The sequence below is a fragment of the Phasianus colchicus genome, chromosome 15 (genome assembly GCF_987193195.1).
Source record: "Phasianus colchicus chromosome 15, bPhaCol1.hap1.1, whole genome shotgun sequence".
NCBI lineage: Eukaryota > Metazoa > Chordata > Aves > Galliformes > Phasianidae > Phasianus > Phasianus colchicus.
Genome location: NC_143450.1, coordinates 955626 through 980507, shown reverse-complemented (window position 1 = coordinate 980507; position 24882 = coordinate 955626). Strand labels below are relative to the sequence as shown.

Sequence of the window (24882 nt, the reverse complement as noted above, 5' to 3'; positions counted from 1 at the left end):
GTGTTGTCATGGCAGAGAGACAAACCACAGGACAAACTTTCTAATCCATAGACTGAGAACACAGCCGAGGACCACATGGCACTAGATCAGCCATTCCCCAGCAGATCTGTGTCTGTCTTTCCTGCTCTCAAACACAGTGCCCAAGGATGAACATGATCTGCTAGGTCCTGTAGGAGCACTGTGAGCCCAAGGAAAGCCAAGGCTCAAGCACTTTGTGCACACGTTTGCTCTGGAGGGCACCAGCACTGATTTGCTTGCACACAAATCCCACCTGCTCTTACAGCAGGCCAGCACTGCTGTAGGAGGACCATTGCCTTGTCTGCCAACATCTACCAAAGTCCATGGCAGGTAGCAGTCAGCCAGGCACACTTGCAAATGTGCTCTGAAAAGCAGGGTGAGCCTCAAGGTTTCACTTAGGCGCCTTTGTAGAGGCTTCCCCAGGAGCTCTTGGCAGGCAGTGAGGACATCAGTGGAGATGTCACCCACTGGGCCAGCTCCAAGCCATCATCCCCAGGATGCAGCAGGAGCTGTACTGCAGTACTGTGTGTGAGGGAGCCAGGAGATGGGCAGCCAGGCCAGGAGAGAGCCAGAACATGGGATTATGTCTGGCTAATTATTGGTCTTCTTTGAGTCATAGTGCCCAAAAATGCGTGAATAGGTGTCAGAACTGGCCTGGGGCATGAAAACAAAGGGATGCAGCCCCACCTACGTGGTGCCACTGGAACACTCAGGGTGTCATCTGTGAGAATGGCTAGCCATCGTGCCATCCGGGGGCAGCAGCTGGACAGTGACATCAGGTCTGGTGCCAGTCCCCTCAGCATGATGCCCTGGCAGCCCAGCCACAGCACTTTGCACAAGTTCAAGTGCATTTTCTCACCCTCAGCAAATAATCTGAACCTAAAAGTTTATCGTCTATACCAAAGGTTTCCTGGGTGTGAGCAGCTCCAAAAGAGGTTGGTATCCCTACAACACAGACCAGAAAGGTATGCGTACACTTCTGGCACCTTTGTATCCATTCAGGACAGCCTTTCATACCATGTGGGGGGTGGAACCTTAAAAAAGGGGTGAGTCTCCTTGCTTTGATTGTGTATGTCTTCATTTCTTAGCAAGAAATAATTTCCTCTTCCATCATTTTCCTACTAGTTTGAAATTAAACGGTATTATTTGGAATGCATCAAAATGCATTTTTGACCTGAAATGAAATAGGATTTGCCAACGTCCAGTTCACAAATGTGTTTTTTGTATTTTTTGGTTAGGACAAGAGGAAACCAAAATGTCTTTGGGTTCCTTCAAGTCACACTGCTGCTCCTTGAACTGTTTCTTGTTTCTGTGTAGTGATGCCAGCTTGAAAGATGCGCTCTCAGACTCTGACTCTGACATGGGCAGCACGGAGCAGCTTGACCAGGGAAGCACAGACACCTTGGCAAATGGCTGCAGGGCAGACAGCGAGGCTGCGAAGAGGTTGGCCAAACGTCTCTACAACCTTGAAGGGTTCAAGCGCTGTGATGTGGCACGACAGCTCGGGAAAAAGTAAGTGTGTAGAGCCAGCCTGGCCAAACAGCACGGCCATGAGAAAAACATCTGTGGTGGGGAGGGTGAGGCAGTGTGAGCCCACAAGAGTTGGATGGAGAGTCAGATACGCACCAGATGTCCAAGTTACTTCAGCTGGTAGGTTTGCCAGGATAAGGCAGAAGGGAAATGAAAGTGTTCATTCAAAAGTGGAGAGATACAGTAACAAAGCAACAAGCATAGCAGTAACATGACTTTAAGATGCCAGTGGGTGCGAGGACACCAACTCCCCGTATATTTCTCCTGGGTCATGTATAACATTGCTTGTTTTTTGTATGTCCTTGAAATGGCTCACTGCCATCCAGATTAGCAAGACACAGCTGTCCCTCAGCAAATACCCAGGCTTCCATTGGCAAGGATGGCCCATGATTCAACTTTGTCCTGAATGGAAGCAAGGAGCTTGTGAGTGATCTTCTGTAGCAGCTTCTTGTGTCTCCTGACAGCATGCTTGTTCTTCTCTCTTGGTTGTAACAGATGCAATTCTGGTTGCTGCTGCCTTCTTTCCTGCAAATCTTCTATGCCAGCTGGCTGAGTGGGGAACTTCTAGGCAATGAACTTTTAGCATGAGGGTGTATCTGAGTGTGTCCTGTTGCTGGCTCCTGCCATCCTCACGCTGCAGGAGTTGTTTGGTGACCCACAGCTGGGACTTGACACATCCTTTAAAAAAAAGCAATTTTGGTTTTGATCAGCTGAATTTTAGAAAGCTGGAACACTTCCCGGCAACAAGACCTGGATAGAGCTGCAGGCTCTTGGACCAGGCAGGTGGATTTGCAGAGCAGGGCATGAAGGAGATTGGAGATAGGTGTATTTTAGGCTTGTAAAACCAGCCTGCATTTGTGGGAATAGAGTACATTTAAGTGATACATTCAGAGAAGCTGTATGTAGGAGGTGGGCCAACAAGGAGGGTCGTTTGAAAAGTAAAAATCTCATTTTTAGACTTTTCAGCTCATTCCACCTCTTTTATTTTATTTTATTTTATTTTTTAATTTTTTTTTGTAAATACTGGCAATTTTCTCAAAAGTCCCAATATGTTCATCATTGTCAAGCAAGTATGAAAAGCTTGATGACAAGGAAAAAGAGGCTGGATATCACCAAATAGTTTCTTTCCAGCTGACAGCATTATTTGATGTTAACTCTAAATGTAGAAATTATCTTAGTCTGTCAAGAGCGTGTATTTTTGCAGCTGAGTCTGCCTCGAACTACTCCAAGCAGGAAGGGACCTGGGGAGGCACACTGAAGACACGATGGACTGGGGAGGTGCAGTCGCAACAGAAGCTGGTGCAGACCACTGCTCACCATTCTGTGTGAATCCTGGGCTCATGAGCCCTGGCCACCAGCAAGAGCCAGTGAGCTGAAGGATGGGCAGTGAGCCTGGTGGGAGAGGGTGGTGAAAGGGATCTCCAACCTCCTTCATTCTGCATGACTGTAGGCCCAGTTAAGAATCTGAGTTAGGATATAGTCCCAGTGTAGGCTATGGAGACACCTCAAGAGTAACTCACCTGAGATCTGAGCTAGACTATAGCTTGCTGCTTTGTTTTGTTTTTAGGGAGCCTTGGACAAGGCCAGCTCCTCAAGTCCAGCTTGAGTTTAAGTGGGATCAATCAGATGTTTTGTTCTCCCCTGTTGATTACTCCTGTGATGAAGTGCATGGCTGTCCTTGGTGTGTGCTCTTGCAGCTCGGAAAGCAAATGGGATCCTGGGTTCCATCAGAAGAGGGGTTTGGCCAGCAGGGACAGGGAGGTGATTGTTCCCCTCTACTCTGCTCTTGTGAGGCCCCATCTGCAGCACTGCATCCAGGTCTGGAGCCCTCACTACAAGAAAGACAGGGAGCTGTTGGAGAGGGTCCAGAGGAGGGCCACAAAGATGATCAGGGGACTGGAGCAGCTCCCCTGCAAAGACAGGCTGAGGGAGCTGGACTTGTTCAGCCTGGAGAAGAGAAGGCTGCAGGGTGAATCACTGCAGCCTTCAGTACCTAAAGGGAGCCTACAAACAGGAGGGGAGCCAGCTCTTTGAAAGGGGAGATAACAGCAGGACAAGGGGAAATGGTTTTAAGTTGAGGGAGGGAAGATTGAGGTTGGATGTTAGGGGGAAGTTCTTTACAGAGAGAGTGGAGAGGAACAGCTGCCCAGAGAGGCTGTGGATGCCCCGTCCATCCCTGGAGGTGTTCAAGGCCAGGTTGGATGGGGCCCTGGGCAGCCTGGTCTAGTATTTAATTTGGAGGTTGGTGGCCCTGTGTGTGGCAGGGAGGTTGGAGATTCATGATCCTTGAGGTCCCTTCCAACCCTGGCCATTCTGTGATTCTGCGTGTGCAGTGCCCGGAATGCCCAACCAGATTCCTAGCAGATCTGGTAGAATTGCCTAGGCTGAAGGAATTTGAGCTTTTTTTCCACGGTTACATTTGTGAGGTGGGGCTTGACCTGTGGAAGGGACAACAGTGGCTATTTCCCAGTACTTGCACAGCCAACACATGAGGTCTTCTGCAGGCTTAGAGCCAAGAGCATTCCAGAGGGCGGCCAGGGGCTTCTTGGTTTCTGCTGTTTCTTTGAGGGGTGAAGATGTGGTGACATCTCCATCACAGACATGATCATCTTTGGTTACTCACATCATCCTGCCTTTGCAGGACAAGTGAAGAAGTTACTCCACTATGTGCTGTGCTTCCCAACAGCATCCACCCAAAGCTTTGCAGCATCTGCCTCACAGTGGAAGATAAAACAGTGCTAATGGAAAGGCAGTGCAAGCTCTGAGCTCAGCCTGTAGAAGGTCCTGAAGTGAGACTGGATGTGCAACACTTAGTATGCTTTTCATTTTGTGGGGAGAAGGAAAATGAATTACATATGAGCAAGGCCGATCATAGTGAGATCATCCCCATGTTCTTGCCAGCAGTCATTCATCACAGTTGCAGTTTTGGTATCTGAGCTGTGCAGATAGAGGAACTTAACAGCACCCATTCTGGCTTTAAAGGCAGTGAGTCCCCAGGCATCCTTCAGAAACTCCACATGTACTCCTCCAGCCCTGGCAAACCACTCGGGTGAGTGGGGCCAGAATCTCAGCTGAGCACCCCTGCACCCTGACTGCTCCAGCGCCCCAGGAGCATCCATCTGGAAGGTGGTGTCTGAGAGTATGATTGCAGAAAGACACAGTGTGAGGTGCTGTGGTGAGAGAGTGAGATGAGAGCCAGCCTGGGGTGGAGAGTGGGAGTACTGCAGTAGGACTAGACAGTGTGTCCTTCCCTGATGAAAAGGCTGATGACTCCCTCTTTAATTACAGTAACGAATTTAGCAAGTTGGTAGCAGAGGAGTATCTCAGCTTCTTTGACTTCAGTGGCTTGACCCTCGACAAAGCACTCAGGTGAGCTGGGCTCTCGGCACTCACACGTATGTCTGGGCTGGCTGGGGCAGAGCACGTGGGCTTCTCTGGGCCTCCCGACTCCACAGAGACTGTCCATGGACAGAAGCAGGGACGGGTTATAATTTAATTTTTGCTTTGGTGTCACATTTGGCACAATGTACTGCCACCAAAAGTGGGCTTTGCTAAGAGCACCCACAGCCTGCTTCCCCACGGTGGAGAGTGGCTTTCCTGGGAATCCTATTCTGTACAAACTCAGAGCAAGTGAGAGCAGCTTCTGCCCTTCGGATGGATGACCCATCCTGATGCCACTGAGCCTGGTACACCCTACCTCAGCTGCAAGTATGTTTCCCTACACAGCTCAGGGCCAGCCTCAAGGCCTGTACCTGCAGGGCCCCTGGGCACGGGCTATGGAGAGGACAGAGGCTTCCCTAGCTGCCATGAGGACCCCCTTCCTATCTTTCCCTGTAGTGTGGATGCTTTCCAGCAGATTGATCCATGACATCTTAAGTATCACTTTCTCTTTGCAGAACATTCTTGAAAGCATTCCCACTGATGGGAGAGACACAGGAGCGGGAGCGTGTGCTGATTCACTTCTCCCGGCGATACTGCCAGTGCAACCCAGAGGAGAGCACCTCCGAAGGTACTGCTTTCCTGGGACTGACTTTTTACACAGTCTGATAGTGATAGGACAAGGGGGAATGGCTTTAAACTAAAAGAGGAGAAATTTGGGTGAGATATCAGGAAAAAAATTATTTACTCATAGGGCAGTGAGGCACTGGCACTGCTGCCCAGAGATGTTGTAGATGCCCCATCCCTGGAAGTGTTCAAGGCCAGGTTGGATGGGGCCGTGGACAGCCTGAGCTGATGGGGGGCAGCCAGCCCATGGAACAGAGATTGGAGCTCAGTGATCTTTAAGGTCCCTTCCACATGAGCATGCCCAAGGTCATATTTGCATGAGTATCTCTACACACCTGTTTACAGGCATCTGTAGTGCCTGCATCCAGGAATGGGTGGAAATCAGGCTGCTGACCTTTTCTCAGCCAGCATCACAGAACTGCTGGCTGTTCCTTCTCCACCCTCTTCAGCTTAGCATGTGGCAGTTGGGCCAGAGAGCTGCTTTGCCAAGGAGTAGCCTTGCCCAGTGTCACATAAACCCTGGAGTTATTCTGCCAAGCTAAATGGACACAAACTTCTCTGAAGCAGAATGACCTCTGCTTTTGTCTGCGGTAGCTGAGTAAAGTATAAGTTTGGCTGAGTAAAGTGTAGGCTTATTTCATTTTGCTAGGTTTGCTTTACATGTGCATGTGATATTCTCTCATACTGATCCCAAGAGGACCTTTCCCTGGAAAGGGTTCTCCACCTGTAGACATTTAACTGTAGGTCAATCCTGACCTCTCTTCATCACCTGTCCTAAATGTGATCCTCAACTCTACTGCATTCACCTCTAACCTATAGACAAGGGCCTTGGGACCCTTCCTCCTCATCTTGTCCTCATGTTTCTTACACCCACTGTGTGCACGCCTGATTGAGCAGAGGCTGAGCTGGAGCACAAGTCAGATCTCTGGCTCCATCCCATACCTTATAAACATGAGAGCATTGAGAGGGCAGAGTAGACAAACAACATGCAAGCTTTGCTGTGGCAACACGAGTTTACACAGCTGCCAATGGAGCCACAATATGACAAGTGTTCAGAAGAGAAGTTAGATCCTAGTTGTAACGATGTGTGAAAAGTACCTCCCAACAGGAAAAACAAAAGGATGAACTGAGAAGATTGAACTCCTCAACAACTGCATGGCCCTCAGTCAAGGTGTCGCTGCTTCTGGTAGGCCCTGATTTGAAAATGTTATAACCCTAAAAAATACAAAACTCTTCAGAGTAAGGAAAAGTGGAACTGAAACATGACTGCCACCACTCTCATGACATATTTGTTAATGTTCAGGGCCACAGGATGCCGTACGATGATGGCAGCATGTGTCACAAGGCTGGGCAGTACCACCCTGAAGACCAAATACAAACAAAGTGAGTCCTGAGCAAAACAAAGCTGCACTCAGTGCTGGAAGTGAATGGGGCTTGAAAAATACACTTGTAATTCAATCCAGTAAGTATGTGACAAGTCTAGAGGAAAGCAAAGCTCTTGTAGTTCACACCTTCAGCAGGACACTACAAAATATGCATTAGATGTGCAGTGATTTAAGGAACCTATTGCAAGGGCTTGCTCTTTTTCTTCAGAAAGCAGTTCCTTCTTGTTGTATCCAACATGAACCAGCACGGGGTGTTCCAGCACGATGACATCTGAGCCAGTACATATTATCTAGATATCTAAAGAAACACCTGTGACTGTGATAATCTATGGACATAGAGGCATGATAAAGCCAAGGCAATCTTGTCTGGAAATGACGTGGTCATCGTGAAGGCCTTGCAGCCCTCTGAGACGATCTGGGACATTGCTGTGTGCTAATTCAGTAACTCTTCCACTGATGGAGACACAACTACTGCAACACCAAAAGCACTTTGCCCTGCTTGACAGGACACTGAAAACAGAGGTGGAAGAGGCCACTGACAACTGAGGTGGGTGGGAGGCTTTTCTCCCAGACACTTGTGTCTTGGACAGACTATTAGTGCCTTCTTACTCTGATGCAGCCAGATCCAGAAGAGTTATACATCTGTGCTGAGATGATGTCGATGTGATTGAGCCCAGCAGCAGCAAGCGAACAGCAGGTTTTGGGACACCAGCTCCACCTTGGGGCCATGGAGTGCATGATCTACCTGCCCCAGTAAGTTAATGAAGCCAAGCAAAGATGTCAGCCCAAAATCTTCCCCAGAGGCTCCAGAATATGCACTAAGTAGGCACTTTGTTCCAAGAATAAAACTGCTTCTGTGGATGTGAGGAAGTGCCTTTCTTAAGAGGTGATTCTCTCTTGAAGGGGAATGTCTGTGATGGCACCCTGGGATTGTCAGACCTGGAGCAGAAATATGCGACGTTCCCACAAGAAATCCTTCATTCCTCACACAACACAGTTATTCCCAGAAAGGGAAGAAGCTCATGGGCTCAGCTGCCGTCATCCTGGGCTCCTGTGTGTTTGGTTGCCTTTAGCTGGCAGTGTATAGAGCTTTGCCTTGAGCATAAGGTGCCCAGGGAGGAGCACCCCAACCCCATGCGTGGTCCATGCATGTTGTGAGGTGGTGTGGAGGCAGACAGGTCTCTTGACCTGGGGCAGCTGAAGGGCTCAGCATGGTTTTGAAATAACAAGAAATCACCAGGCTGCGTGGTACAGAAGAGGGTGCTGCACTGTCTTAAATGAAAGGAAAAAAAAAGAGACCCAAAAATGCGGCACTCATTTGTAGTAATCATTTTTGCTGAGCTCAGAAGTGGAGGCTAAAGACTTCCGGGGAAACCAGTGTGATGACTGTGGTCAGTGGAGGGAAACTAGCTTAAAGCAGCAGCGTTTCTGCTCCATTCTGCAATGCTGGTGGCCTGAAATGGGGATGGGGTAAGAGGAGATGGATTCAGCAAAAGGTTAGATATTAAGAGAGCCACTGACAAATCTGATTTCAAACCTGTTCGCTGGTGATGATTTAAGGAATAAGGGGAAAACAGATTTTTTTTTTAACTACCATATGCAGTTGAAAGAAATAAGTGTTCTTTAAAGTCCAAAGAGATAGCAACTAGCTATGAATGGGCTGCTGAGATAGAGCAAACACAGAAACCAAGTGAGAAGAGGATCAAAAATAGCTGTCTGACTATTGTGTGTTTCAGACGGGGTTCATACGCTCACCTGTGCCCTGATGCTGCTAAACACAGACCTCCATGGCCATGTAAGTAGCACTTGGAGATGTATCCTTCCTTCTTTCCTTCCGAGTATAGAGGTCTTTTCCTTTGTGCAGTATGTACTGCTGGAAAACCGAGATTGGATGCAAGTACTTTGACTAGCTCCATAGAGACTGTGGGTGCCAGGCCTAGCCCTAGGACAGACCTTCTCTTCATATTACTGCATGCTCAAGCCAAAGTCACATCTGACATCAGTTATCCTCCATAGGCTCAGGCAATGCAGCTCTCTTCCCAGGACCCACTGCATGCGTCAGCACTGCCCCAGAAGCTCTCGTGGGGAGGTCTTTCAGCACTGGTCTCTGCGGTGTAGCAAACAGCAGCTCCAAGTGTGCTGCTTTTTCTTCTGATGCAGAAACACAAGGCTCCCCTCATCTGCAAAACTGCTGCAAGGGAGTCATTAGTTTTGTACAGGACCAGATCTGATCTTTCATTCCCAGAACGTGAAGTAATTCCCAGATGTTCCCCAAGGCACTGCAGGCAGCCACTGGCGAGCATCACATCAGACAAAGAGCAGGGCGAGCAGAGCTTACTGCCCACAGGTGGGACTGGAAAACAGCAGAGGCTGTGAGATATCTTCTCACAGCTGTGCATAGATTGGATTTGTTCCTAAAAGGTCAGCTAGGTTGTTGCCAATGTGTAGCGAAGGGAGCAGAATGGGAGGAAGAGTCACTGCAGAGGAGAGATGGGCCTGGGCATAGGTCTCACTAGTTGTGCTGGGACCCCTGGACAGCCGTGCCATGCAGCTGGCAGAGCACAGACTGTGCCCTGCTTGCTGCGGAAGGCTGCAGGTGCTGCTGTCCTTCCTGCTGTCCAGCCTTCTGGTGCAGAGTGTGGCCGTGAGCCCCAGCAGCTTGTGAGGAGCTGCTTGAGTCTCAGCTCACTGAAGCTCCTTCTCTCACCTCTGAGAACTTAGGCATGGAGCCGCGGAGTGGGGAAGGCTTGTTACTGCAGACTGCACACATGAAATCCATGCTACTTTTAGTCCCTTTTTCTGCCCCAGAGCCCCATTGATTTCCAAGCTGTATTACCAGAGTCCTCTTCTGCCTCCAGCTGGTAACAATTCATTGTGCATCTGCAGAGACTTGCCCTGATTTTCTCTTCATTATGCTTTTAATAAGGTGGCAATAGGACATAACATCGATGTATTTGCAGACTGGTTTATGATCACCTTTAAAGGGAGCCTCCACATGGGCACCACATGGATGCTCCTCACCTGTGATAGCATAGATGCAAAGGCATTATCAGTGCCTAATGGTGATGACACCACTGGTGGAGCATTAGTTTTTCATTGATAATAGGTTTGGTAAGAAGAAATGATCTCATGCTAATTAAGCAAGGAAAAATACAGCTTTCTTTTGACCAGGTGTAGAAATGCCTGAGCTTTTCTTTGAAAAAAATCTTCTCTTTATTTTTTCTGTGTAACATTAATTTCTTCTCCTTCTCCTCTTTTTTTTTTTTTTTTTCCTCTTCCTTCTGCTCCTGGAACCTCTCTTTCTGCTCTTTAACCCTTTACCAGGTGGTAAGTGCGGTCGTTCTAGTGTTTTGCGTTAAAGCACTAGCATTTGACTTATTTTTTTTCTGTGTTAAAAAAAAAAAGGCATTTTGTTTGTGGATTCCTAAGTCATTGTGCAGTGTCCTTCACTCCTTGGCAACCCATTAGCAGGTGATCTGAGTCACAAGAAATTTTCCTTGTGCAAAGAAGTCTCCCCAAACTGCAGGGCACCTGGGGCTGTGTGACTTTGTCTGTCACCCGTTGTGTTGTTGAAGATGCTGTCATGATATTGCATATCACTCATTTTTTAATTTCCCATTGTAATATTGTGTATGTGTTTCAGTGTTTTCCTCTGCCACAGAGTGGGAAATTCCTCGGATTAGGAGAGGGGGGGATTGATGTGTTTTGATAAAGGGCTGATTGTCTCCAGTGGTGTCTTCACAGTGGGCTCCTTCTCCATTCCAGCAGTGACCATCACATACACTGAGCCTGAGCCTCAAAGTAATGAGCCTGGCTTTAAAACATGAGATTTGCACGTGGTCACACTGGAGTTCTGATTTAGTACTGCTAACTTACTACTGCTGGTACACTCAGATCCTGTTTCCAAACTGTCCAGGAAATATTCTTTCTTTAAAATGAGATGCTCCATTTTTATAGAATTACATGATACCTGCTGTTTAAAACCAGCAGTCACCAGCAAGGATTGCAAACCTTACAATACAAATCAGGTTGTTGCAACTCTGTACTATGCTCTGGTGCTATTTGAGCTCCAGGAGATCTCACAACAAAGCACTCTTTTTCTCCATCTTTGTCCCTCATATGCAAAGCTTTGGGATGTCTCTTTTTCAATGCACTTCTTTCTCCTTGTTCAGAACAGCTGGCCACCCAAAGACAGTGACAAATTAACACCTATGCATTACCAGCACTCAGGTTATATTTTGTTGTAGAGTACCAAGTACTTTGCCAAAGCCTAGCCCCTAGAATCACCTTGTGATGTGACAAACCTTCCATTCAAAAAGCAAACCAGCAGCTCTCATGGCCACTGAAAAAAGCATGAAAATGGGATCCTTTGCAGGTCCTAGCCCCACAGCCATTGCTATTAGTCTTACAAACACTGTGATATTCTTCTTTAAGCCAAGCTTATGATTTGATGTTAGAAATACTGTTGTGTTCGTAGTGCATTGAGAGCTGAAGAGCTTTAAGTTACAAGCAGCTGCTGAAGCCACCTAGAGAGTGGCACCACTCTGCCCAGAGCAGCTTTGTGTGGTGCAGCAGTCATCGGTACCCAGTCTGAGGGTCATTTTCTGCAGAAGGTCGATTTTGATTCTGCAACCTGAAACAGACTATCACATCCTTTAGGCCAGTGAGACCAACAGCCCTCACCTCATGCTGAAGCATAAGTTTAGCTTCTGTTGTTCGTGTTATTCCTCTTTTTCCTTCCCCTACCCTTTACCTCCCCCTTCTTCTTTCACAGATGAGCGTTTGGGAGAGGCCAAGAAAGCCCAAGTAAAAGCAGGGCGCAGGGCCTTCTCGGGGCAGGTCGCTCATACTGGAGAGCTCACAGGAGATGCGCTCCACTCACCACTTTGTAGCTGTTTGATGCCTAGGGTCTCCAGCTCAAATGTTTTAACACCTTAAGAGGGAGGGCTGTAAGGAGCAACCCAGACAGCCACCCTCCATGGCCTCTGGCCCCCAGCAAGCTGCTCCTCCTCCTGTTTCTCCTCCTGCTTTCCCCAGTGTGCACTCAGTGTTCCCTCACCCACATGTACCTGCCCAGCCTCCCAATGCCATGACTTTTCAAGAGCCAAATAACACTCAGCTACAGCCCAGTGTCTTTCAAAGGTTGGAAGAGACAACCTGGACACTGCAGTTGTCTTGGATGAGTCAGCACTGGCACAGAAGAAGCAAGATCCCAGTTGTAAACATAGGAATTGAACTGAGTTGAAACAGTGGACCACAGAATCAGCCCTTCTACCCACCATCAGACCAACCTCATCTTTCCCAATTCATTCTTATACACTCTTAACCACTGTAGTGTGTGTTGCCTCTGCATCCATCCATTCCCATCCACCGCACCCATCTATCTCTGCCCATCCATTCCCTTACCCATCCTACCCATTCATCTGACTTTCTATCACTTCACATCTATTTTAGCCACTGTTCACTCACTCTTCCTCCATCTAAACACATCACAGTGTCAAGTGATCGCCTCACAGTGATTTCTTATGCTTTGTTGCATGGCCTGGAACAAGTTAAGATGGGATGAAATCTTTTCTGCCAGGAGGACATATCAAAAATAGTGGCTATGTGGCACCATGAAGCAGCTTTGCTGGCTTGTTTTTTAGCTGATATGTGACCAATGTATCATTAAAAAAGCAAAATGCCCCCATCTATTTGTCTGACCAGAAATTAAAAAACGCATCTCCCTAGGGAAACAGAACATCAGAACACTGATGTTTGAAGTGTGCAGTTGCTTCCCTGGAAGATTATGTAAACACATGGTGGTCATGCTGATGGATTCAGCAGGATCTTGAATGGCCTACTGCATAGGAAGGCAGCCCACTTTGCCCTCATGGTATCCCCTTCTGGAATTGATCCTGGGATTCCCCATACTTGCTAAATACAACTGTAATGTGTGAAAGCTCAGGCAGTTTCTGGTGCTGGTGCTGTCCATTATGAGACACTTGTGATCACAGTTTCTTTGCAAGTATTGATCAACTGAAGCTGAAAAGTGCAGGTCCTGGAGCACTTTTCTGTTTTCTCTGTTCTGCTGGATTTGACTTGGAAGCACTTGCAGGGCAATGGATTTGAGTAGCTGGCTCCAGCCCATGCCTCGGAGCAGCAAGCTGATGTGCTAAGATATTGCTGATGTGAGGTTGTATTGCATCTGAACCACCACAGCAACCTGTGCACAATCCTTCTGACAGCCTGGGTCCTGCCCCTGGTTCTGCTGTTTTGTGTTTTGACAGCCTGGTCCAACAAGCTGATTCACAGCGTTAGCATTCTTGTTGGAGCTTTCTCATCACCTCTTCTGGTTGTCAGAGTAAGGGTATGATGTCATCTTCCCTGGATGCTCAGCAATTAGCTGCTTTTTCATGCAGCTGCTATCTCAGTTTGGGCTCTGAGATCTTCTCATGCAAGAGAAAGAGCCAGGTTTGGTACTTCAAGGTCTCAGGCAACATCCCTTCCTCACTTCCAACCTTCCTCCATCCTGCAGGTTCACTGCTGTGGCTTTTACATGCTCACTCACCCTGTTCAATAGCCAGCAAGTACACAAACTTCTCCTCCCCTGCTGAAGAAACGCAGCATGTCTGCATCTTCCCTGCAGGTTCCTGTGTCTGGATCCCCCACAGAGCTCTGGACCGCAGGAGCAGCCAGCTATGGGGTCCAGTTCTGGGCAATAGCCCATGAGATGGCTGATCCTCATGGTGCACCACACTGTGCCATCTGCAGTCCCCAGGCACTGCAAATTCATTACAGTACTTTATTCCTCTTTTCCCTGATCTCCGGAGTGCCAGTTCATCTGGAGATGGCACCAACAGGAGGCATAATTACAGAGTTTCAGGCAGAGCTGCTTGAAGGCAGCACCAGCTCCCTGTATAGCTGAGGAGTACGCCTGCAGTCACAGGTGGCTGGTATGGTGTGTCTGCTAGGTTAACCCCAGGGCCTCGCTCTTTGCTGATGCCTTCTCCTGGGGAGAAATCCCTCAGATCTTCTGCTGTGCACATTTGTGGGCAGGGGCTTCTGGTGTTGGTCTCTTTCAAGAGGTTATTTTCTTGCACTGAGGACACACTTTTCTCTGTATGGCACCTCCTATATTGTCTGCTACAGCTTTATTCTCTCCAGTAAGGCCCTTCTTCTTACTGAATCTCTAAGTGGGGTCCTGGCTCAGCTGCTCTTAGCCCTCCTCCCAGGTCCCTACCAGTACATTGATGCAAATCCACCAAGCGCCAGGATGGTACTGGGATCCTTAGGACCACTGGCGGTACCTCGTGTCACCCCTTCTCACTAACTGCATTGTGCACTCTATGCTCTATCACCACAGAGTCTGTCCCTGGGACTAACTCCAGGGTGCGGAAGCTGCAATGTGATGTGATGCTAGAAACACCTGTCCTTTCTTTGTATCCGACTCCTTTTTCTGAACCCTACAGTACTCACTGACTCCTCCACACCTCTGTTCCAGTCCTTAGGAGAGGTCTGGTTGCAGGAGAAGGCAAGGAAAAGAGCCACTTGCCTCCAGCTCCTCAACCCTTGCAAGATGAGAAAGTGACTCACCTGGCTATTGTGAGGAGTAAGGGAAAACAGGTGCTGCAGACTGATATCAGGGATGCCAGATGACCTTGCAGCTCCAGCACCAAATTGCCATTGTGGCATTAGTTGGTGATGAGTGATGATGATGAGTGTTCCAGTCCCCGTATCTGGGCATCGCCCTCACACACCATAGCACACAAGTTCACCACGTCCCATAACTAGATCTCTTTGTAATAGCAACCAAAAATAAATTTCTGTCAAAGACAAGTCGTTCCCCAGTGCTGTCTTCCGATGTTGATACTGCACGCTCACACATTTTCGCACATTATAGGCTTTGAGGCCCCCCCAGATTCCACTACTGTAAGAGAGTCTGAGCACTTGTCTTGAGTTTTGAGGCACAGATTATGTACCAAGACCAACCTGGAGGCCAGAGATTAGATGAGATCACTTAGAGAGTTTGGAGCAAGAGCTGGAATTGTTTTCGTGTGTTTTATCTCCATCATTATAAAAAGAAATTTGAAATGTTTGAATGTTGTTGAATGTGAGGAAAGAAATCAAAGAGCCCAATAGAAAGTCAGAGCACAGGACCCCCTTCTAGCTTTGAGCTACTACATGTAACATATTTCTTTAAAAAGTCTCACTGAAGTCAAAACTTCCTGGAAGTTCAATAAGCTGCTTCTTTGCCTTGCAGAATATTGGCAAGAAGATGTCGTGTCAACAGTTCATAACAAACCTGGATGGGCTCAACGATGGGAAGGACTTTGCAAAGGATTTGCTGAAGGTAATGTGATACACGTTCAACAGTGGGATGCTGATATTATTATTGTAGTGCCACCTAGTCCTACTATGACAATCAGCATTTTCCATCATGCATTTATTTTATTAGAAGAATTGTAGCCTAAATTGACACCTTTTGCTAACTTGCAAAAGGGAGCCATCAGAGCTCTGTTCTCTGTTGGTGTTTTATCGAGATTACCCAGGGATTTATCTGCTCTCAGAGTATCCCAGGGGTCCCTTTCCACCATGGTAGTTCTGTGACGCATCAGCCAACATATTGAACAAAACGCTCCCCAGAAATATAGCCATCTGGCATAGATACCTTTCTCTGCCTTCCATTCCATGTAATTAAATGTACTGTGCCAGTGCAACTAGCTGAGTACCAAGGGAGATTGCTCCGACACTGCAAAGTTTGTATTTTCTCTTTTTATGTGGTTTAACACCACCACCACTGTCTGCACCTGCCACAGGTCCATCAGCCTGGTCTGGTATGGAAGGAGGTTGAAAGGACCAGAGCCACATCAGAGCTGTCACAGTGAGCTTTAGATAAAACCTTTCCCACTATCCTCTCCCTAACAACCTCCTATGTATGTTGAAGGCCGCTTCTGCATTCTGATTCCCTAGTTCTTTTCTTCTTTCTCAGTGCATCAGAGGAGTCACTGGAATTGTGCGTAGGGAGAATTGGAAAAATGGAACCCCAAAGTTATTTGTCCCTCTCCTGCTTCTCAGGGCAGTGCACGAGCCCGCACTGCCCTGAGCTGAGATACTGGAAGGTGTCTTCATATACCCAGTTTCTTTTACCAACTTTGTGTAGGCCAGAATTCTTTAGACCCAGTACCCATAATTAGGCAGAAATATCACAGATGGGCTCCTGAGCAAGGATGTCTGCCTTACTTCTCTGTTGCTGACATGTCCAGTCCAATCCCTGGTGTGGCTCATAGACAGAAAATGGTCCAGTAGGACAGCAGTTGTCCTGCTCACCAGTACATACTTCTCCAGGTCGGTTTCCAAGGAAAGGTGTCTTTCGTAGAACACAGAGAAGGGTGTAGAGGAGGTGATCTCCAGAACCCGGGCATGTCTTCCATGAGAGACACAGCTAATACCTTGTTCTTATTGCAGACACTGTATAACTCCATCAAGAATGAGAAGCTGGAGTGGGCCATGTAAGTATATGTTAAGTATTTGAGAGTATTTTTCAATGTAGCTGGCAGGTCTTAAATCCTGGTTTTAGCTCTAGAAGTTTCCAGAACATTTCCTGCCAAGCTCTTAAGCACCAATGTCCCTCATGTAGGCAGGCTGGGTTCATTTCGACAGAAAAGCAGACATGGAGGTTGGTGGCAGTCTGTGGGTGCAGGGTCCATAGGCACAGCGGACACACAGGGAACATCCCCTTTATTTATTGCTACAACCATGAAGTGTCAGGCCCTGTACAGGTTCTTCAGAGCATGATCTTTGCTCAAGGAGCTCAGGAACTAGGGTTATTTTGATCACTGAAACCTCCCTTATTTTCTACACCCTTCCTTCTATAATTACAGAATTGCTTGGGCTTGAAGGGACCTCAAGAGGTCTACAGTCCAGCATCTTCTTGAAGTGGGATCAATGCTGAATTCAGAGCAGGATGCTCAGGACTTTGTCCAGATGGATCTTGAAAACCTGCAACAGTAGTGATCACACACAATCCCCTGGGTCCATGAACCAATGCTTAATTATCCCAAGAGGGACTTTTCTTCTTATCCAGTCGAAATCTACTGTCACTTGTCCTCCTGCCATGTACCATAGTGAAGAGCCCACAGTGTCCCCTCAAGTTGTGATCAGGTCCTTCAAAGCCATCTCTTTTCTATCAGTTCCACTTCCCATAGTCAGTTCTCAAGAGCAAGTACTCCAGCCTCTGGGCATCCTGGTGGTGCTAAACTCTCCAGCTTGTTGACATTTTCCTTGTATTGGGGCCCAGTACTGGTTGCTGTGTGTAGATATGATGTCGTAAGTAGAGGACAGTGGTCACTTCTCTTAGTCTCCGCCCTGTGCTACTGTTCATACAGCTCACAACGCTCTTGGCTGCTGGTTCTGCCAGGCCATACTGCTGGCTCGTGTTTGTCCAGCTGTTTGCCAGGAACCCCTGCGCCTTTTCTGCAGAGCTGCTCCCCAGTCAGTCAATTCCAGTCTGTCCTTCTGCAGGAGCACTCCAGTGCAGTACTTAGCATCAGTCTGTGCTGCATTCAGTGAGACTCCCGTCCCTCTGACTGGTGCCCCAGCTCTCCAGAGTATCAGCCGCACAACCTGCTTTTATGTCATACTTGATGAGACGCACTCTGTCTCCTCCTCCAAATCATTAATAAAGATATTAAGCGAAATAAATCCGTTCCCCTTCAGCCACACACAGACAACGCGCTCACCCCCTGCTGCCCTGAAAGGTGACAGGTCTGGGAGCAGCTCTCGTGGCGGCCTCCAGGCAGCGTCCCGCAGAGCTCCCTGCCCTTCTGTGCCGCCGCCGTGCGCCTGCAGCACGGCAGGATCCCGGCACGGCGGTGCAGCGAGCTCCCAGCCCCGGCCCCTGAGGAGAGCCCGGGGCAGACCTGGGGCCACGGGGCAGCGCGGGACTGCTTTGTCTCCACAGCTCGTGGGACGAACGGGACCTTCTGTGCCGTTTTATGCATTGCCCGATGCTCACGTGGAGAAGTGCCCGGAGGCGGCTCGCTTCTCCCTCCCTCTGAAGCTGCCGGGCAGAGCTTTGTCCCACAGGACAAAGGTGTCCCCGCAGGGCCGGCGGGTGCCGCGATGCCCGGCCAGGCGGCGGCCCCGGAGCGGCAGCGGCTCCTTAGCGCTCAGGTAGCGCTTTGACGACAGCCTTAGCAAAGCCCCGGTGCCGGCTCCGCAGTGGCGGCGCAGAGCCGCTGGAGGGGCGGTCAGCAGAGGGAGCCCTGCCGCTCTCCCGGCCGCGTCGTGCGGCGCTTCAGCGGGCGCTGCGGGCAGCGCTCAGCCAGCGGCCCGGCCTGCCGGAGCGACGCCGGGCTGTGCGAGCCGCCGGCACCCGGCACGGCGGTGCCTCGCTTGGCGCGGCTGCGGCTCTCGGCCGCGCCCGTGGTGCCCGGCACCGGGTGCCAGCCGCTCTCCGTCCCGCTCCCTCTGCCGCCGCTTTGTGGCCGCCTGCGCAGTGAGGCGTTCCCGCCCGCGCCGCCCAGCCACGTGCCGTAGGTGCTCGTGTCCGGGGAGCGGGTCGCGCGCTCGGAAGTAGCGTTTCCCATACAGGTTCTAGTTTCTATGTGCTACTGTAGATTTTACTTCAGATAGGAAGAAGCAGGCTTGGAGGAGTCACTGAGTGTTTCCCTGAGCTGCCCAACCCTTGCTGTCCAGAGTCCAGGAGCAGGAGATGTGCGAGAAGTTTTTATGGAAATCACCAGCATTTCTTGAAGTCTCCTGGCCACAAATGGAGACGGATGCATAGCCTATTCCTGTTTGTGGTTGTTTGACCAAGTGCTTCATCTCCCTAATATCTGTGGAGCTTTTGTGCCTCAGAGATGCAGAAAACATTCCTAAAGCTCCTTTGGTACCTAGGAGGCCCCAGCAGCTGCCTCAGAAGGAGGAGTTGATAAACCCTGTGGTACCTGGTCTTCAGCAAAAGACCTCCCCAAGCTGTGAATGTGAGGCTCGGAGTAGGGGACTCTCCCTGTGAAAGGCACAGAGTGCTCAGCAGTGCAGTGTCTGCGCACTCCTGGTGTTCAGACCCTTTAGGGTAGGTACCTAAGCCTTTAGCATTTTCGGTAACCTTACAGTGGGACCCTTGGGACGGTCACCTGCCACTCACACTCCTCCCAGTTCTACGTAGATCATCACCATTGGCACACTTGGTGTGTTACGGTCCCTGGGTCTCCTTTCCTTTTCTTTTTTTGACTAGTCTTATAATAAATGAACTCCCTGTAAGACCAAAGCAGATAGGGCACACTGTGACCCAATCCATGTGTCCTCCACTCAATGTCTTCTTTGAATTTGTTTCCAAGTGATGAGGACGAGTTGAGGAAATCGCTCTCGGAGTTGGTAGACGACAAATTTGGAGCCAGTGCAAAGAAAGTGACAAGGATTGTTGACAGCAGCAACCCCTTCCTGGACATCCCCCAAGCGCTGAATGCAGTCACCTACAAGCACGGTGTCCTCACGCGCAAAACCCATGCAGACATGGATGGGAAGAGAAGTATGTGTTAATGGGACAGGAGACGTGCCCCAGGCAGTAACAAAGCCTTGCCCTAGCCTTCTCCCTTGCTCTCCCACTGGAGTGGCATTTTCTCACTATATCCCAGGGAACGCAGAAGAGACCCCCAGATGCATAAGCACCAGTGCACAGGGCAAGGAGGGTGTTTTGAGGCACTCTCACTTCCAAGGACACTAGCAATGCCTGTCCCACACAGATAGACCTGGTCTTCCATCCTGTTCATGAGCATAACCCCAAACCCTACACTCTGAGCAATAGGCAAGGCTAGTTCACAAAATCTGTCCCCCCAGGCTGACTCTGGGGACAGTCTGGTCTACAAAGCTTTGGTCCTGTCTATATGCCGACATGTATACAGGCTGCTGGGCAACAAGTTGCTTCATAGCTCTGCTGTCAGTATACTGTATTACAGGAAAAGTAAATGGAATTATATTTGGGAACTGTTAATGAGCAGTGATTAATGAAATGAAATCTTAGATGACCACTTTTGCTGATATAGATGCCCTACTCACTGCAGCCAATTGAAACTCTTGAATAGAGAGGATTGCCATCAAAGGCCTCCCTTGCTTCCAGTACTTTCTTAGTAGCCCATGTCTGGAGGACCAGCTCTCTTGTGATGTAGTCAGGCCCGTCTTCCACCCTTCTCCAGTTTTCAGCAAGCTTTCTTTCTCCAAGTCCATCAAGACTGTGGGTGGTAATGTTCCCTCCTCAGTGGAGAGAAGCTGTTTTAGCCAGGGTATGTCTGCCTAACTCATCCGAACCAGAGAAGTCAGGGAATGTCTCTGCTCCTCAAGCATACAGTCCAAAGAACAGGAACCTGGATTTGGAGGAGCAGAGAGACTTCCTGTACATGTCCACTGGTAGCACTGTACCAGCTCATCTCTGGTTTTGAGCTGCTTGTGTTCTCACTGGGAGATTTAATCTCCCAGGCCATGTCTCTCAAATTGACATCTCCCTGCAGACAAATCATTCATAAAGAGTAGCTTGGAGGTGTATGAGATGTGGGCATAAATGCATGCCTGTGGTAGTCAGGAAAAGATTGGTTTTGTACAAACATGTGAAAGTCAAGCAGTACTGTCAGAAGCAGATGTGTATAATTAGATATTCTTCATTTTTTTTAGCTCCCAGAGGAAGAAGAGGTTGGAAGAAATTTTATGCCGTGCTTAAAGGGACCATCCTTTATTTACAAAAGGTAACTGTGGTGGACTATCCCATTTGCTGTTTCATGCTGTTTCCAAAGCAGTCGTACTTTAGGAAGCCCATACATGCAAGTAGAGGTGAATCTATGTCTTAATGCATGCATGGACATTAACAGAACTCCTCCAGAGACCAGTATACAGAACTGGAGAATGCCATCGTCTTTGATGGTGGTGTTCACACTAATGGTGCCATTCACAGCCTCAAAAGTGAGTCACATAGGAAGGAATACAAAAGAGGAAATATAGAGGCGAGACTTGTGCAGACGCGTAAGCAAAAAATGTAAGTAAGCAGAGGATGCTGAGGAGTAGGACTGAACATATATGGAATAGATGCAATAGGATGGAATTCAGGAAATTGAAGAGGCAGACTGTCAGAGCAGTCTTGTCCTGATTGTTCTGTTTGTTGGAATAGATCTGAGCATAATTATCTCTCATGAGTCTGATGAATCTGATCTGAACATCTCCTTGCTTAAAGCTTTTTGTCTTTGATTGGCTGCCAAGTGACACTTTCTGCACTCTGTTCCATAGATTTTTCTTCAGCTCCCCAGTTCCATTGCCACCTTGAGTATAAAGACTGGGTTCCCGTGGGTAGCAGAGTCACCATGGAAGACCCTTCCTGCATGCTGTGGCATTCACCTCTCTGTCTTTGAAGGATGCTAGGAGGATTTCCATGGGTAGTCTTTTCTGTGGGAATATGTAAGGAGCCTGGATAAGGCCTCACTTGAATGTTAGTGAGAGCCAGCCAGGGATGCCAAATGTCTGTTCATCACGAAGCTGCATAACCCACTGAACTAGGTCTGAACTACTTCAGTTGCAAATGCAGTGAAGTAACCCATTGAACTCACCTTGCTGGAACAGCACTCCCTGTGGGTAGATGTTCCTACGTATTGCAGTATTATCTCCAAAGCAATAGAAATAAACAAACATTGGATTATATAAGAGGCAGAAAGATCCTCAGGGCAGCACAGAATTATGACTCAGAGCTCCTAGCACACCCCAATGTTTCTCGTGTTTTGCCAGATCCTATGGCACATGTCACAAAGCCAATGGAAATCTGGCAGCAGCTAATTGTAATTTGCTATGTGGTGTTTTAACAGCCTTGCCACTCTCTCCTGCAGCTGAGGGAAGCTGCAGCACACAAAATCTTTTCCAGCACTCTAAGCTTGGCCAACTTCAAGTCAGTGGTACTCTTCTTACAGCCCAGAATTAGTCTCAGTGCAGGTGTGTGTGTAGAGTCCAGTGAAGAGATCCTCAGGCTGACCATGGATTACACACAAGGATTTATATAGCACAAAGCTGCAAGCACCTTTTGATTTTTTGACAGTTTTTCTATGAAAAAAAAAAACACTGCTATTCCATCAGTATCACAGGAAGTGGTTTGATTTGAATGAATTTGGAGATCTTTTCAGTGTTCATAAATATCTGAAGGGTGGGAATCACATGGATGGAGCCAGGTTCTTTTCAGTTTTGCCCAGCAAGGCACAAAGGGCAACAGGCACAAACTGAAGCCCAGGAAGTTCCATCTAAACATGAGAAAGAACTTCTTTACTTTGGGAGTGACAGCAAAGGAACCTCTTCTCACAGAGGTGGTGGAGTCTCCTTTGGATATATTCAAAACCCACCCGGACATTTTCCTGTCATCCTGCTGTAGGGAACTGCTTCAGCAGGGGAGTTGGACTCAGTGATCAACAGAGGCCCCTTCCAACACCTATAATTCTGCGATTCAGTAATTTTTCACCAATCACTTTTAGGTTCTGTGTCTTGGGATGAGTCTGTTGAAGGAGCATACATTTTGAATGGAATACGCTGTCAGGATACAATTTTCTTGCCAGTCTGGAACAAAATCCAGTTTGCTGAAGATTCTCTGTTTAGAAACACTAGAAGAAGCTATGAGACAAAGACTGAGTGTCATTGCTGCTGGTGGGGTGGAGGGGTTGGCTTTTGCTTGCTGTACAAGGCCGGAGGTTGTCCAGACTGCTTCACTAACACAGCTTGTTTTGTTAGTATTAGGAGTTTGCCATTTAAAAAGAGATTGAGGATGAGATACACAGAGGTACATGGCTGTTAGAAGGCTAATGTGTTTATCTTGGTGACCTTCAGGAGAAAATGGTTAAAAGACTGAGTGCTTTCTTTACCAGGAAGGGCTGAAGAAGCAAAACACCTGAGATCTGGCTACATTATAATGGTGCCTGAAATAAAGCAGCCATGTGTGATGTGTCAGTCATGCAGAAAGTAGCAGAATTGCTGAGGGTGTCCCAAGGAAACAGCATAAGGAACAATAAAAAATTAATCTGAGGAAAATTTTGGCAAAGAATTTGAGCAAGGAGAGATTTCTTACTTGTGCGCTGCTGTTAGACTGCGTATGGACCCCTTAAAAGGACTCCCTGGGCTGGGTTCGGCTGCAGACACAGTATCCACTGGGCTTTGCAGAGGGAGGACAAAAAGATGAGGCCACAAAGACTGAGTCCTTGCGTTGCAACTTCGGAGCAGTTTTAGAATCACAACAGAGTGCCGTAAACTTCAACACACCCTGTTGATTCCTAGTACAATTTCTTGCCTATGGGTAGTTTGCAGAGTTGCACAATACAGGAAGGAAACTGGGTGCTTGACTCCTAAGCTCTCATGGAAGATGCTTGCAGATAAACATAAGATAGAACCTGGCTCAAGGACAAATCTCTCAGAAGAGATGTTCAAACATAAAGATAGAGGAAAATGCATCTGCTTCCAGACACATGGGACTTGGTTCAGCCTCTTCCACATTTTGCTCATACTGAACCAAAGATCGCATCTTCAATAGGAAGCTCTCAGAAGGCAGTGCAGGTGAGTCTTGAGGAACAAGCTGGCTAGAAGGGAGGCACAGAAAGAGGAGAGTGGGAAGAAGGGAGAGTGAAAGAGAGGGCTTGGGAAGATGGACATGTAGAAGGAGGGGAACAGAAAGATGCAGAGAGTGGGCATAAGGTAGGCCGAGAAGTGGGTGGATGAGTAGAAGGCAGTCTGGTAGAAGCAGTTCAGGCAGCAGCCATAAACTTGCTGATGTAAAGATGTGGCGTGTCATTGACTCGCCAGTGTTAATTTCTGGATTAGCGTGTTCTAGCACAGCCTGCTGAAGCAATTGCTTGATTCCCTAAAGGGATGCAGCAGAGACTTGAGGAAGAAATGCAGGCTTGTGAGTAGGGCACACCTCTCTTGCACCCTAATCCACAGTGAGCACTGATTCACTCTATGGCCTTTGGCAACTTACTTCACCTCTGTGAAATGGGGATAATAGCCTTTAATCAGCACAGGTAGAGGAGTGTTGAGAGGAATGCGGAGGGTGCTTTTTGTGTGGAAGTACTGGAAAGGGCCTGGGTCTCAGTGCTTCCCAGCGCTGCGCCGGGCTGCAGCTATGTTCCGTGCAGACAGGCCTTGCTTGGAGCGCCATGTTTCTGGACAGACTGAACAGGGGCAACGCTTAGCTTTCCTCATTGGACACAGCACATGCTAGCTGAAGAAAATGAGGAAAACCTCTTGCAAGCTGTAGAGTAAAATCCCTGTAGCTCCATGCCCGTATTCAATTACTGTCGTTCAGATGAGAGGGCAGCAGAATCCGTGGTGGGCTTTCACCCATCCAGGTGTCCTACCAACACACGTACAAGAGATAGATGCCCTTTCTTGAAGAAAACTAACAGAAAGCTTCTACGAGGTATGTCTCACTGCTCATGGGAGTGGGCAGCAGTGGAGAGACTGAACAAAGGCCACTTTGGCCTTTGTGCTCCTATGGAGCACTCCTATGGCAGAACGTACGTCCAGGCAAGGGGATGGTTGTGCATGTTTATGCAGAGCCTCTTATGCAGGAGGGACAGGTGAATGGGGAGTCTGTCTACATCATCAGCATTGAAGTTGAAAGTGAATGAAATGATCTTTGAGGGGCTGTGAAATCCCTCACACCCACACGTGGGCTCAGTTCCTGCAGGAGATATCCCCAAAGCATTCTGAAAGTGGGACAACAAGACAGCGTCCCCCAGGCAGAGCAGATTGCACCTTGCCTGCTGCCCCATGACAAGTGCCTACATGAACAATGCAGGACACAGAAGGCATAAATTCAGCAGCACTGTGGTACCTCATTGATCTCCCTGCCTGAAAATATGTGGAAAGATAACACCATAATTGGAAAAGATGAGAGGAAAATTAGCGTATGACAGCAGGGAGAAAACATTGCCTGCAATTCCTCCAAACA

General features: G+C 48.3%; 1 protein-coding gene across 3 annotated transcripts in view; it reads left to right on the top strand.

Moving 5' to 3' along the window:
- PSD2 (pleckstrin and Sec7 domain containing 2) overlaps positions 1-24882 on the top strand; it is a 70655-nt gene that overhangs the window by 38342 nt on the left and 7431 nt on the right. For 2 of the 3 annotated variants that reach the window (XM_090150779.1, XM_090150780.1), the window contains exons 5-12: positions 1336-1530; positions 4837-4917; positions 5445-5557; positions 8675-8735; positions 15180-15270; positions 16386-16429; positions 19262-19452; positions 20589-20659. In XM_090150779.1, the coding sequence (XP_090006905.1) occupies positions 1336-1530; positions 4837-4917; positions 5445-5557; positions 8675-8735; positions 15180-15270; positions 16386-16429; positions 19262-19452; positions 20589-20659 (847 nt within the window). The remainder of the gene's footprint in view (positions 1-1335; positions 1531-4836; positions 4918-5444; positions 5558-8674; positions 8736-15179; positions 15271-16385; positions 16430-19261; positions 19453-20588; positions 20660-24882) is intronic. The other variant, XM_090150781.1, reaches the window with a different exon arrangement.